Source organism: Festucalex cinctus, chromosome 20, assembly GCF_051991245.1.
Source record: "Festucalex cinctus isolate MCC-2025b chromosome 20, RoL_Fcin_1.0, whole genome shotgun sequence".
Taxonomy (NCBI): Eukaryota; Metazoa; Chordata; class Actinopteri; order Syngnathiformes; family Syngnathidae; genus Festucalex; species Festucalex cinctus.
The window spans coordinates 8,839,082-8,853,871 of record NC_135430.1 but is presented as its reverse complement, the minus strand read 5'-3'; the positions used below and the strand labels follow the sequence as shown (position 1 = coordinate 8,853,871).

The following is a 14,790-nucleotide window of genomic DNA, read 5'->3' as shown; positions in this document are numbered from 1 at the left end:
TAATAAATGCTTAGTTTTAGTTTAGTTAGTTTCAGTATTAGTTTTTGTTTTTTATGTGTATTACTTGTGTTAGTTTTAGTATTTTTTATGTGTATTACTTGTGCGCAATGTTTAAAAAACACCATGGGCGTGACGTCATTATTCCGGTTTATATCAAAATAAATCTACTAAAAATCACATTTCAAATCATCCCCAAAGGCTCATGCATTAAATTAATTACCAAAGATTAAAACAAAGGACATTTTTGCTATAATTAATAGGTAGTTTTATTTTAGTTAGTTTTGTAAACATGAAATGTAGTTTCAGTTAGTTTTCTTTTTTTTAAAAAGCGTCTTCGTTTTTATTTTATTTTGGTAACGAAATTGTTTTTTGAATTTTAGTTTTTTCGTTAGTTTTAGTTAACTAAAATAACCTTTAATAGCACCTGTGTTTTTCGACACCGTCCCTTCTTACTTTGACCATCTCCAAACATGTTTGTTTTTATTTTATTTGAACTGAGTCAAATGCTATTTTTAGCATATGTCGATGGCCACAAAAAAATGGACGGCGGGCCGCAAATGGCCCCCGGGCCGTAGTTTGGACACCCTTGGACGAGTGCATTGAACATACTGTTGGACTATTGTCCAAAAAATAAAAATAAATGCGGGTTGACTTCCCCTTTAAGACGGAAATTGTTACACAGACTTTAAGAACTGAAGCCCAAGTCTTAGCCTACTTCTTACCTGATTGGAACCCGCAACCTTAAGCCAAATCCCAAAACCTTAACCCGAACCTGCAACTCCCAACTCCAACTCCGAAACCCCTAAACCATCCCTCCTCACCCTAACGCTTTAAAAACAACACAGTCGAGCAAAATGCTGTAGAAAAAAAAAAAGGACACAAAATAGTCAGAAAAGGCACCGAATCGGCAACAACTCTCGTACAATATTGCACAATTGTTGTTTATTTGGTTTTCTGTCATCATTAAATGCAACCAAAATACTCTGTTAACAGGCAGTAATTAGGGCTGGGTCTAAAATATCGATATATTGAATCGATATTCCTTTTCATAGCCCAATATCGATTCATAAAACCATGAAGTGATACTTTTAATATCCCCCCCCAAAAAAGAAGTAAGGTAAGAATTGGACATAAAAACCACAAAATGTGGATGCATGTACTATGGGCTGTGTCTCTTATAATACAGGTCAATTTGTTTTGATTTTTTTATTAAGCACTGGAATCTTATAGTATAAAATCTGCCACAGGGATGTAAATGTCGTGATTTACCACTTTATTTACATAGCGCTGTGGTTGTAATTGATTTTAATTATTGTTTATGGTTTTGATTAGGTCATGTTCAATAAAACATACATGATACATGATTAACTCATTTGCTTCCAAAAACATATAAATACGTTCTATTTTAAATGTTGTAAGTGTCCCAAAGACGTATTTATACTTTTTTTTGTGTTTTTTTTTTTTTTAATGCTAAAGCATAAAGGCTTTGATGCAGCCTCTCAACTGCAAAGAACGGTTGAAGAAATAGTAGTTATTGCACAGCAGGTGACAGCAGAGTACAAGCGATGTTGCAAAAAGCTCTTTTTGTCCGTGTTTTCGCCAGGAATGTGAATATTGATAAAATGTAGCTATATTCTAATGCTAATTGCTGCAAAACAGAAACACATAAAAATATATATATATTTTCTGATGAAAAAAAGAGACTTTATCTTTCTTTTGGTAGGTTGCATGTTTTTATGGCAATAGAACACAATATTCTGTGGCCCTTGCAAAAGCAGTCAAAATTCAGTCAAACAGCTGGGAGTGAAGGGAGTTGCTTCTGCGAAAATGGTTGCCAGTCAATGAGTTAATGTATGGTATCGTAATGTATTTGTATTTTTACTAATGCACCAAGTACGAGAAAGAAGTTTATTACTATTTTGCAGAATTGCTACTTGTCTTGTCTACTTGTCTTTAATATGGAATGTCTTCCATATTAAAGTCGAATTGGCTGCATGAAATCCCTCACTGAAATCGAAAATCATTTGAAAATTTGAATGGACAGTCATTTGATTTGATGAATTGCTAGAATAATCAATCTCTAAAAAATATTCAATAAAGAAATGTTGACATTGTAGTACAAATAACATGGGGGGGGGGGGGCACCCGTCTCCATTACTAAACTCCATTAATTGGCTTGTTATAATGAACCAGTTGAGTTATTTCAATCCCCCCCCTTCCCTGCTGACATGCTCGCTTACATGATGCCGAACGCTCGAGCCGTGAATTCCCTCCGAGACGCGGCCTCTTGTCGCTTCTTCGCCCCCGCCACGGCTCTTCATTATGGTAATGACAGCTCCTCCGGCAGCGCCGTAATGCGGCTAATAATGGCGTTACGCCACGCAACCCCCCCCCCCCACCCTGGCGGCTCCACGTCCTCCGGGAAGCACGATTGACTTCTCCCAGCCCGGCCTCCGAACCAGTATTAGTCGCCCCATCGGCGGTCCGGTGGGAGGCGTCCGGCTGAGAGCGTCGTCGGAGCTTTTATTGGCAGCAGATGATGTCGTTTGTTTATTGTTGTGGGAGCTAACTCGCATTCTACACCCACTTAAGTGAATAGTTATTGCTCGCATGCTGTGTGGATACACAGCATGGTGCCTTGAGATACGAGTGCCCCGACCCAGGGTTATTATAGTTTGGGAATTTTTCATTTTGATTTTGTTTTGAGTTTTTTTTTAAATGTAGTTAGTGTTAATTAGTTTTCAGGGTGGTTATGTTCAGTTTTTATTAGTTTTAGTTATTTAATAAATCCTTTGTTTCAGTATTAGTTTTAGTTTAAAAAAATGTGTATTAATTGAGCACAGTATTTAAAAAAACACCATGGGAGCAACGTCGTCTGAAGGTGCTTTTCTATTGGCCGCGGCTAGATGACGTCACTTCTGTGTGACACTTTCAAACGTCTATATTCCATTTAATACTCATATAAATCGACTTCAAATCACATTTAAAGTCATCCCCAAAAGGCTCATGCATTAAATTAAGTACCAAAGACTAAATCGAAGGACATTATTGCTGTAATTAATTATTTTTAGTTAGTTTTGTAAACACAAAATGTAGTTTCAGTTAGTTTTCGTTCATTTGCTCCCAAAAACGTAAACTTTTTTTTGTTTTGTTTTTAGTGTCCCAAAGACTTATTTATGTTTTGTTTTGTTTTTGTTTTTTTATGCTAGAGAATACAGAAGGTTTTGATGCAGCCTCTCAAAGAACAGTTGAAAAAAATAGTTATTACACAAACGGCCAGCAGGTGGCATCAGAGTATAAGAGACCAGTGCCATGTTGAAAAAATGCTCAATTACTCATAATTGTAAATAGATTTGTGAAAATTTATTAAATTTAGCTATATTCTAACGCTAATTGCTGCAAAACGGAAGCAGATAGAAATATATTTTTTTCCTGACTAAAGAAGAGATTTTAATCTTTCTTTTGGTAGGTTCTATGTTTTTATAGAAATAGCAACATAATATTCTGCGGGCCTTGCAAAATCAGTCCAAATCCAGTAAAACAGTCAGCCTGGAGTGAACAGAATTGCTTCTGTGAAAATGGCTGGTTGCGAATGAGTTTCAAAAACCATTTTCGTTTTTATTTCGTTAACAAAATTGTTTTTTGAATTTGAGTTTTAGTTTTTTCGTTAGTTTTAGTTCACTAAAATAACCTTGGCTCCGACTAACGAGTTTTTCAAGACACGAGCCATCCGTTGTTCTGCACAACTTCAACACTTGTGGTGTTGTGTGATTAAAATTTTTAATCGCACGACTTCAATAGTCGGGATGTAACGATATCCAAACATCACGATACGATAATTGTCACAATATTGTGGGGAGGTTGGCGATATTAAATAAAGGTCACAATATTGTAAAAGAAAAAAAAAAAAAAATATATATATATATATATATATATATATATATATATATATATATATATATATATATATATATATATATATATATATATATATATATATATATATATATATATAATTATTTTTTTTCTACATAGAAGAGTCGAAACATCCCTTATGAAAATTAAATTGCACTAAAAAAATAACCACCAGAGGGTGCTAGAACTGCAAATGGAAATCAACTTGACTTATTTTTTTTTTGTTTAATAGATGTGCTGCTTTTAATATTGTAACATGATGACAATGATATTGTAGCAGTTTTAATATTGTAATATTACGATATTGCTGTTATCGTTACATCCCTGTTCAATAGTTAACTCATGATTAAGCTCACATTTTATATCTGTTCTAAATGTACAATAAAATGTACACATTTTTTTTTCAAAGTTTTCATACTCTTGAACATAAAAGTGGAAAAAAAATGTAAACTAGTAGAAATATGGCTGCATTATTTAGTCATTGCTACAGTAATTTCATAATAATTCTGAAAAGTGAGTTAAAATTAAAAAGTTGTACTGTACTGTAAAAAAACAAGTATGATATTTATTTGTGTTGGTCATTTTTCTGCCACTAGATGGCATAATTGCATTGGTAAGACGTTGGTGACAGCTCAGTGCATTTTTCTTTTCAGAGCTTGTGTAATTCTGCACATTTTTAACCTTTAAAATACAACTTGATGCCAATCTCCCCAAATATTATTACATTTATGACTGCTAAATCTTGACGCGGACGTATCTGCTGCACTGCGATAGGAATTTTCCCCAAGTCAGGAGTGGTCATTAATTGCGCGTTAAAAAAATGAGTGGCTTTAAAGGAACTTTAAATTAACTCCAAATTAACGCCCTAATTTTGACACCCCTACTTGACAATATTTACTGTTTGATGAGAAAGTAAAATCCCGTGTATAAGAAGTTTCCATTAAAACTGCCAAAAGCAACATTTACCGTGCCCGTGCCCGTTTATTTACTGGTGGAGTTTTTAGTACGTGTGACGTGATGGTGAAAGGATCCGGATGCGCTACCGTGCCACACTTTTTTGTCCAACGTTGATTTCATTCCCGCTCGGCCTTCTCATCAGTCGTGTACCTCCGCATGCGTTTGTTGTGCGCCGCCGCTGCATCAACTTTTCAAGTGCTGTTGACCAAAATCGATGGCCAAACAATCCGGTGGGTGCATTTGGCAGCGCTATTGATGGAATGTTTATCCTTTTATGCACCAACAGAGCCACACAAAATGGCCGCAATCAAAAGCAAAGGACACGTTTGACCACATTAATTAGATAGTTTTTTTCTGTTTATCTGTCAGCGTCTCGACACGCAAAGCAAGAGCACTTGCCGCTTTCCGCTCGTTTCAGTTCTTGTTCCACTGTCTCAATCGCAAATTTTGAAAGAAAAAAAAAACTACCAAAAGAAAGATTTTCATTCATCTTCATTCATTAGGAAAAAGGGATATTTGTATTTGTTTCCATTTTACAGCAATTAGCATTAGAATATAACTAAGATTCATCATTATTCACAAACCTGTTGAAAACACTGGGAAAAACAGCTTGTTGCAACATGGCCCTGGCTGATCTCTTATACTCTGATGCCACCTGCTGGCCACTTTTTTGTAATATCTACTATTGCCTTAAGCGACCTCTTTATGTCAGAAATTCTATCAAAGCCTTGCTCTTGCAAAAAAAAAAAATAAACTAACAAAAAAACAAACAAACGTATAAATCCGTTTTTGGGAGTGCAGGACAACGTATGAAAAAACGTACTTATACGTTTTTGGGTTTGAATGAGTTAATAAACTTAACAGGGGGAAAATGTTTTTGTAATACACTTTAAAGCCAAATTAAAATGAAGCCGATAATCGTTAGATTAATCGATTCTAAAAATATTCGATAGTGACAGCACTACTTTCATTTAAAATTTTTAATTTATTAAATATTTTTATTTTATTTATTTCAATGAAATTTAATTTAATACATTCTAATCATTATTATTATTATTATTATTATTATTATTATTATTATTATTGTTATTATTGTTATTATCATGATATGAATATGAAATAAACACCAATCACTCACCAATCACTGGTTAATAAACTTATCATGGGGGGAAAAATGCTTTTGGAAAACACTCTAATGCTAAATTAAAATGAATCCGATAATCGATAGATTAATCAATTCTAAAAAAAATCGCTAGTGACAGCACTACTTTAATTTGAAATTTATTAAATATTATTTTCATTTCTTTAAATGAAATTTTATATAATGTATTATAATTATTATTATTAATACTACTATTATTATTATTATTATTATTATTAAATTTTAATAATATATTAAATTTAATGTTTAATTTATTAAATATTTTCATTTTTTGTGGAATTTAATTTAATATATTATTATTGTTATTATAATTATTCTTGTTGTTCGTCTCGGTGTGCCCTGCGATTGGTTGGCAACCAGTCCAGGGTGTCCCCCGCCTACTGCCCAGAGCCAGCTGAGATAGGCGCCAGCAGCCCCCGCGACCCTTGTGAGGAATAAGCGGTCAAGAAAATGGATGGATGGATGGATAATTATTCTTATTAATATTTAATATTAATAATAATATTATGTTATTAAATTTGAAATTTATTCAATATTATTTTCATTTTTTAATGAAATTTAATTCATTATTATTATTATTATTATTATTACTATTATTATTATTATTATTATTATTATTATTATTATTATTATATTAATTTAATTTTCATAATAGTATTATTACAATTACATTTTAAATAAATGTTTCAATGTGATGAATCCCTTAGGCGCGGTTTGTTTCCGCAAAAGGTGGCAATGATTGACAAGTTGTTAAAAGCAAAACATGCGTGCTCAGTCGGCCACTTTGAAAGGGGCCATTATAAAAATGGGGCTCGCCGTGAATAGCCCGCCAATCGTTCACCAACACCCCCCTTCTCTCTCACTCGCTCTGCTACATTTGACAACTTACATAATGCCTTTCCACTAAAATAGCTTAAGTGTTACGGCTTCTTTTATGGTCCGAAATTGATTGATAAATGCAGCCGGGGCGAAATGAACGCTAACCCCGGACACAAAGCTTTTCGATAACGCGTCAATGTACCACGCGGCTGCATTAGACGAGGCGGCGTGCTGATTGCTTGATGAAATCCGGGCTAATTGTTTTTGTACTCGAAGTCCTTCGGGGCAGCGTGCATTAAGACACGCACACGCACAAATGCAGCCGCCATTGAAAGTGTCTCTCCGGTGGCCACTTTGGTGATCAATGCCAGCCAATTTCGACGCCGCTTGCAAAAGGGAAATGTCAGCCCCGGCCGGCGCTCGCTTTGTGACATTATATCACCTCGCATTTCAATACATTTCCTCCCCCCTTCGTGTTACTGCCACGGCCGGAAGATTATCTGCTGATCGAGTCGCAACATCGGGAGTGACAGTTTGATTTCGGCTCGCTTGTACTGTCGCCACAGACATGAAAGCGCAAAAAGATTAAATGTTTCATCTATTCACCCCCCACCTCCATCTTTTGAGTCTGCATTCTAGTATTTATCTTCATCTCAAATTGATCTTTTTATTTCAAAGGCGTTAAACATGTATCAAGGTTTTGATCATAAAAAAAAAAAAGATATTTGCAGATGCATTCACCGGCTGTGTTGCGAAAGAAATTTCAGGGCTCTTTATTTATTATTGATATCTTCCCGGGCGATAAACATGTTAACCTTGCTTGAAATTGCGTGGGAGGAATCCTTGGATTCATTATTCAGCGCTGCAATCGTCAGCCAGCCCATTGATGCCTTCATTATGACTAATTGAATGTCCTCATTGAGGTAATTGGCTTTTGATGGTAATTAGATAATTGCACGGCATGAAATGTCATCTGCAGCGTGGCAGCTTTTTAATGTTACGTTGTTGTATTGGGCATTTGTTGAAAAAAAAAAAATGCTTGGATGTTTTTTTTATTAATTTTTTTAGCTCAACTAGGAAAAAGTGTAATTGCACATCCACTACAGTAGGTGGCAGTGGCGCTCTTAAAAAAATAAAATAAAAAATTGTGATGAGAAGCATATTTGCCAAGTTGTATTTGAACGTTTTCAGAAAACAAGACAAAACACTTTTTTTAAGCAAGTACATGATTATTACATTTCAGAACAATTGACAAATATTTTGATAATCAGTTCATGGTATAGAGATGTTGTTTAACTTCAAATTGAATTTCAGCCTCTCACCAGTCAATATTCTCCAATACGGGAAATGTTCCATGAAAGAAAAAAAAATATTAATGTTCTTATTTATAATTAGTATTTTATTTAAAAAAATATTTTTGTGGCTAATCATAATACACGCAATTATCTGTTTTTTTTTTTTTTTTTTTTACTTTGGAAAAGAACCACCAACATTTTAGCTGATTTTTCTCCTCCATATAGAGCTGCCCAAATTAATCAAGTAATCGATTATTTAATCGACAACTATTTTAATAATGGAATCATTGTTTGGAGCCATCTTTTTTTTTTTTATTATTATTGTTTCAAATTGTCCATATCCTCTGATTTCAGCATCTCAACAGTAATTGTTCACTGATTTCTGTTGTCCTTCAATCAAAACAAGACATTTGCAAATGAATTCATATACATTATATGAATACAAAATATGAAATAAACGCCAATCACTGGTTAATAAACAGTTAATCGGGGGGGGTGCTTTTTGTAATACCCTTAATTCAAAATTAAAATGAATCAGATTAGTCAATTAATCGATTCTAAAAAAAATATTCGATAGTGACAGCACTCCCTCAATGTTACAGAACAAACCAGTTATTGATTATGATCATTTTAGTTTCAGTTTTTTCCTCTTCTGCACGATGACTTTGAAATAATGTCTTTTTTTTAAGAAGCGATGTACGTAAATATATTTTTTATCCAATTCAATTAATCACAAAAAAAAATCGAAATTGTGACCAATTATTAAATCAATCATTAGTTGTAACATTTTCCTCAAATTGTTTATTAAAAATCACCCATTTGACTATTTCGCTCCGGTTTGATTAACTCATTCAAACCCAAAAACGTATAAATACGTTTTTAATACTTTGTCCTAAGTTCCCAAAAAACTACTTATGCGTTTTTTTTGTTTTTGTTTTGTTTTATGCTAGAACATACAGAAGGCCAGCAGATGGCAGCAGAGTATAAGAGATCAGCCAGGGCTAAGTTGCAACAAACTCTTTTTCCCAAACAACAAACTCTTTGTTTTCAATATGATGATGAAAACTTATATTCTAATGCTAATTGCTGCAAAACTGAAATATCTTTTATTTTGTTAGGTTCCATCTTTTTATAGCAATAGAACACAATATTCTATGGGCTTCGCAAAATCAGTCAAAATCCAGTAAAATAGCCGGGAGTGAAGAGAAGTGAAAATGGCTGCGAGTGCAAGAAAATATTCAGTCACTTTTTTCCCCCCCATATTCCGATTTTTTTTTTCCCAATTGAAAACGGAAAGAAGAAACGCCGCACAATGGCGTCGTTCTTCCATACATCGTGGCTTTGCTCGACTGGCGAGTGCGCAGGGCGGGTCTGCCCGCCGTAATGGCGGAAATAATTGGTTGAAAAGAGACGCGGCTTGTCAAAAAAAAAAGCGTCCTCGGCGCCGACCTCCACCGAGAGCCGGCGGTGGCAAACCAGCAAGCGAGCGAGCGAGCGAGCGGGCGAACGTCTCCCCGTGGGCTCCACTTGAGGTTCATGCGTCGGGTCACGCCATTCACCAATTATTTGGATTTTACGGAGGGAAGATGAAGTGATTTTACTTGGCGTCGCTTGCGTTTTAAAAAAGCCTCGCATAAACACACTTGACAGGCAAGCAGAAAGTTATTCAATCGTACATTTTTATCGGGCTCGTGAGTAAAAAAAAAGAAACCAAAAAAAAAGTGCTGCACTCCTTTTTAAAAGCTCCATTTAGGAAAATCAATCTTGATGCTGAAAGATTTTTTTTTTTTTTTTTTTTTTTTTTAATTCGTGTTGCTCTTTAGCACGGCTTTCACTCACATTTGCGCACGCTCGACTTGAATCCACTTTATTCCCCGGGAAGAAAAAAAAAAAAGATGGAGAGGGGTGAGCTCGCTCTTGTCAGCCGTTTTGCCATTGGACGTTTCACAAAAAAAAAAAAAAAAAAAAAAGTCTACTGGTCGTCTTTGTAAGGAAAAGATCACAAGTCCATTTGATTGCGCACATCAAGTGACTCAATCAGCGCGCAACAGTCGACAGCAAAACTTCAAAGTCCATTTTCATAAAACAAAAGACCAAGAAATGTCTTTGTTTTGCGCGTCAAATCGTGCAGAATGATGAAAAAAGGCCGAGTGTGGTGACAATTAGGTAGTCAGCAAGCCAGGAAAATGTGAGAAATGAAACACAAAAAAAAAAAGTTCCAAAAAAAGTCCATCAAAATCTAAACTGCAGTCCTGTCTCATAAATCGCTCATCAATAAAAACATCAGCCCAACTTTTTTCTGGAGTGTTGTCACTTTTTTTTTTTCTTTTTTTTTTTTCTTTTTTTTTTTTGGTGGAAAGATTTTACAACAGAGGTTGGAATGGAAAATGACTGAAAGTTTTTGTAAATCTCTTCCTTGCATTTTTTTTTCTCTCCTTGGGGCTTCCAAGTAGTAATAAATAAAATAAATAATAAAATAAATAATAATAATAATAATGAAAATACAAATAATAAAAATAAAATAAAATAATACTAAATACAATAATGCTAAATAAAATAAATAAAATAAAAATAATACAAATAATAATAATAAAAATACCTTTAGCGGCACGGTGGAAGACTGGTTAGCACGTCTGCCTCCCAGTTCTGAGGACTCGGGTTCGAGTCCAGGCTCTGACCTTCCTGGGTGGAGTTTGCATGTTCTCTCCGTGCCTGCGTGGGTCTTCTCCGGGTACTCCGGTCTCCTCCCACATTCCAAAGACATACATGGCAGGTTAATTGGGTGCTCCGAATTGTCCCTAGGTGTGCTTGTGAGTGTGGATGGTTGTTCGTCTCTGTGTGTACTGCGATTGGCTGGCGACCAGTTCAGGATATACCCCGCCTACTGCCCATAGCCAACTGGGATAGGCTCCAGCACCCCCAGCGAACCTTGTGAGGAGCAAGTGGTTCAGAAAATGGATGGATGAATAATACCTTTAATTATTTCCTTATTTATTTCCCTTCCTTGCATTTTTATCTCTCCTTGGAGCTTCCAATTGGCTCATTAAAAAAAAACCCAAAAAAACAATAATAATAAAAATAATAAAATAAAATAATAATAAATAAAATAAAAATAATAAAAATAATAATACCTTGAATTTTTTCCTTATTTTCCTTATTTCCTTATATTTTATCCTTCTTTGCATTTTTTTCTCTCCTTAGGGCTTCCATTTGGCTCATTCAAAATAATAATAATTATTATTATTATTATTATAATTATTATTATAATAAAACATTAATAATAAATAAAATAAAAATAATAATACAAAAAATACCTTAGTTTTTTTCCCTTATTTCCTCCTTTCATTTGATCATTCTTAATAATAATAATAATAATAATAATAATAATAATAATAAATCAATAAAAAAATTTTAGCACACTACATTTCAGGGACATCTCAAAGTGCTACAGTTAAGGGTTAGAAACAAATGACTAAAATATATCAAAGTTTAAAAACGTCAGTTAAAAAGAAAGTACAAAAATATAGCACATAGAGTAATAGATAAATACATTGATAAATATTAAAATAAAGATTTATATTATGGGAAAAAATTGGGTGATAACAAAGAAATTAAATCTAATTTCATATTAGAAAAAAATATACAATAATAATAATAGTAATGATAATAGAAAGTACAAAAATATTGCACATAGAGTAATAAATAAATGAATGAATATTAAAATAAATATTTATATTATCGGAAAAAATTGGTGATAATGAAAAAATTTAGGTCACAATATTGTAAAAAAAATAAAAGAAAAGAAAAGAAGCGCTCATACCACATATTTACTTGCTTCACAAGCAAATTACGTTCTCCTTCATCTGACAATTAGCATAGATTTTAAACATAGAAGGGCCAAAACATCCCTAATGAAAATTAAATTGCACTAAAAGAAACTAGCTACCAGAGGGTGCTACAACTGCACAAATGGGAATCAACCTGACTTTTCAAACAGATGCGTTCCTTTTAAATATTGTGAACATGACGACGATATTGTGGTAGTAGTTGATATCACAATATTGCCCTTATCATGAGGCCGATAACCGATATCTGGAGCCGATATTCACTTTCACTAAAAGGGAAAATATTGGCATAAAAAAATGCAAGATTGTCTCCATCGATGCATTTTCTTGACCGCTTATTCCTCACAAAGGTCACGGGGGGTGCTGGAGCCTATCTCAGCTGGTTCTGGGCAGTAGGTGGGGTACACCCTGAACTGGTTGCCAGCCAATCACAGGGCCAGATTGTCTATCGTTATTTTTTATTTGGGAATTTTATGCATCGAAAGTTCTAGTGGTATCGGTGACTGCTCAAGAGTTGAGTACTTTTACTGGTATCGGTCTGAGAAAGAGTGGTATCGATTTAGCTTAACTTTCATAGAAGTCGGCCTGCGAGTGAGGTTGCAATGCACAAAAAGGATTCATCCACTCGCATCATCGCAGCCATCATCAGCCGCCGTATTACAACTACCCCCCACCCCCCTTGTGGCGGAAAACAGGTCTCATTCTGTGTGTGCGTGTGCCTCGCCGCGGGCCACGAATGCAGCGAGCGCAAGGGGGAGGTGGGAAGCAGGATCACCCGGGTTGATCCTCTCCCCCATGTAAATGGCCGAATAATACACTCGCCATCTCTCAGCGCTAATCGAGGCCATCGGGGAGAGCCGCCGGCGCGCGTTCCGCCGTCAATCGGCTAATTTATTCTGCACCGCGGCGGTTATTGATGAAACGCTTAAATACAAATTTACGCACCCCACCCGCCACCTCACTTTCCCGGGCTGGCTGTCTCTAATAAACACACTTTCATGCCTTTCACCTCTTTTTTTAAAATTAATTATTATTATTTAATTTTTATTTTTGGCAGGCATCCGTGAAAGTTCAGCGCAGTCGGACATCAGCAGCAGTCCCTCGGAGCAGTGTCAAGTGGGCCCGTCGCACCCGGGGTACCCCGCCATGGGGCCACAGGTCAGTCAAATGCTTCCTTATTGACGATTCGTCGACGATTGATCTTTTGAGAATCGATTAATCGTTCAGAGAACGTGTTTGATGTCAATCTTCTCCGATTTCTGTCATCCTCCATTAAGTCAGGACCAATTGTTTAAACGTTATAAAATCGTCATCAACATTTTTAACGATTTTTTTTCTGAACCAAGGTTGCGGGAACAAACCAGGAACTGATGAATAATTATAATTTTAAATTATGTTTTTCCAATAAAGGGATGGAAGCTTAACAGATATTTTGATCATCATGGATTCGTATTAAAAAAATAATCAACAGATTCATTGATCTTTAAAATAATTGTTAGTTACAGCCCTTCTGAAAAGTCAATTAGTTTGATTTGATTTTCATTGATCAAACAATTTGTTTTTTTGTTTTTTCCGGAACACAGCAAAAAAGAAAAGCTGGCTAATATTTAAATGCACCTGTGTCGTTGTCCATTTAAAGCATACATTTCCAAATTTTTGTCATTTTCACTTTTTCATCCATCCCATTCAAAAATAATAATTTTTCTTTTTGTTGTTGTGATAAACATTTAAATATTCTATAATATAATATACTAGCCCCCGCATATTGTCGCGAACCAATAAAAACCACAAATCTTTAGTTGTTTTTTTTGTTTTGTTTTTTTTCCCTTCCTATTTAAGAAACGTATGTTTGTTTCTGGGAAAAAAAAAACATGTAAAATTCTGATTAACATGTTTTCAAAATAACCTAGAAAATGTATTTTATTTTAATTAATTTAATTTAAATTTTTTTTTAGTTCCTACCACATAAAATTAAAAACTCTCCTTAATGTGTATATTATATTATATTATATTATATTATATTATATTATATTATATTATTTTTCAAACCAAAATGTTGGTACTGTCCAAGAATAATCTCCAATTGTTTTTCTTTTTATCCAAAGCCCAAAGAAAACACTTAAGAAAATTATTATTATTAAAATGTTTATTTAAAAAGTCACAAATTTATATATATATTTTTTTCTTTTTCTTTTTTTTATTAAAATAAAAACGTGACAAATTTTGAATTTAAATGCTTTAAAAAATGATTGCCAGGACATTATGTGATTATTTATTTATTTGTTCATTTATTTGTTTATTTATGTATTTATTTATCGGAAGCACACTGAATGTTTTCACATTATGAAGTTACAAAATTGGGATTTACCCGCTTTTGCAAATAACCCCCAAAATATCGTTTTCATCCACAAAATTATTTTTGTTGTTGTTGTTGTTTTTCATTGATTTTGAATTTTCAACTTTCAATGCGACATCCGCATCCAGTATCTAATTTGTAATCAATGACTTGACTAAAGTGTGGTGAATAATTGATGGCTCCAATGTGGCGGAATGAAGCGCTGATGTCATTGCTTCGGTCGAGACGCTAATGAGGAGACAAGCGGAGACGCCCGCCCGCCCGCGGCCTGCCTGCGCTAATCGCTAAATCAGCCACTGTCCGATCGGATTGGATTGATTGGGGCTGCTGTTAATTAACGTCTGTCTCATTAGTGTCCACACATAAACAAAACACACCAGGACGACACATTAGGGCTGGAGAAAAGTCACACTGCACCGATTTGTTTTTGCGCCCGAGTGG

The 14,790-nt window shown here is 34.6% G+C and overlaps 1 protein-coding gene across 8 annotated transcripts in view; it reads left to right on the top strand.

Annotated features, from left to right (window-relative positions):
* LOC144009496 (POU domain, class 6, transcription factor 2-like) overlaps positions 1–14,790 on the top strand; it is a 104,664-nt gene that overhangs the window by 20,637 nt on the left and 69,237 nt on the right. For all 8 annotated transcript variants that reach the window (XM_077509258.1, XM_077509257.1, XM_077509260.1 and 5 more), the window contains one exon: positions 13,051–13,151. In XM_077509258.1, coding sequence (XP_077365384.1) covers positions 13,051–13,151 — 101 coding nt within the window. The remainder of the gene's footprint in view (positions 1–13,050; positions 13,152–14,790) is intronic.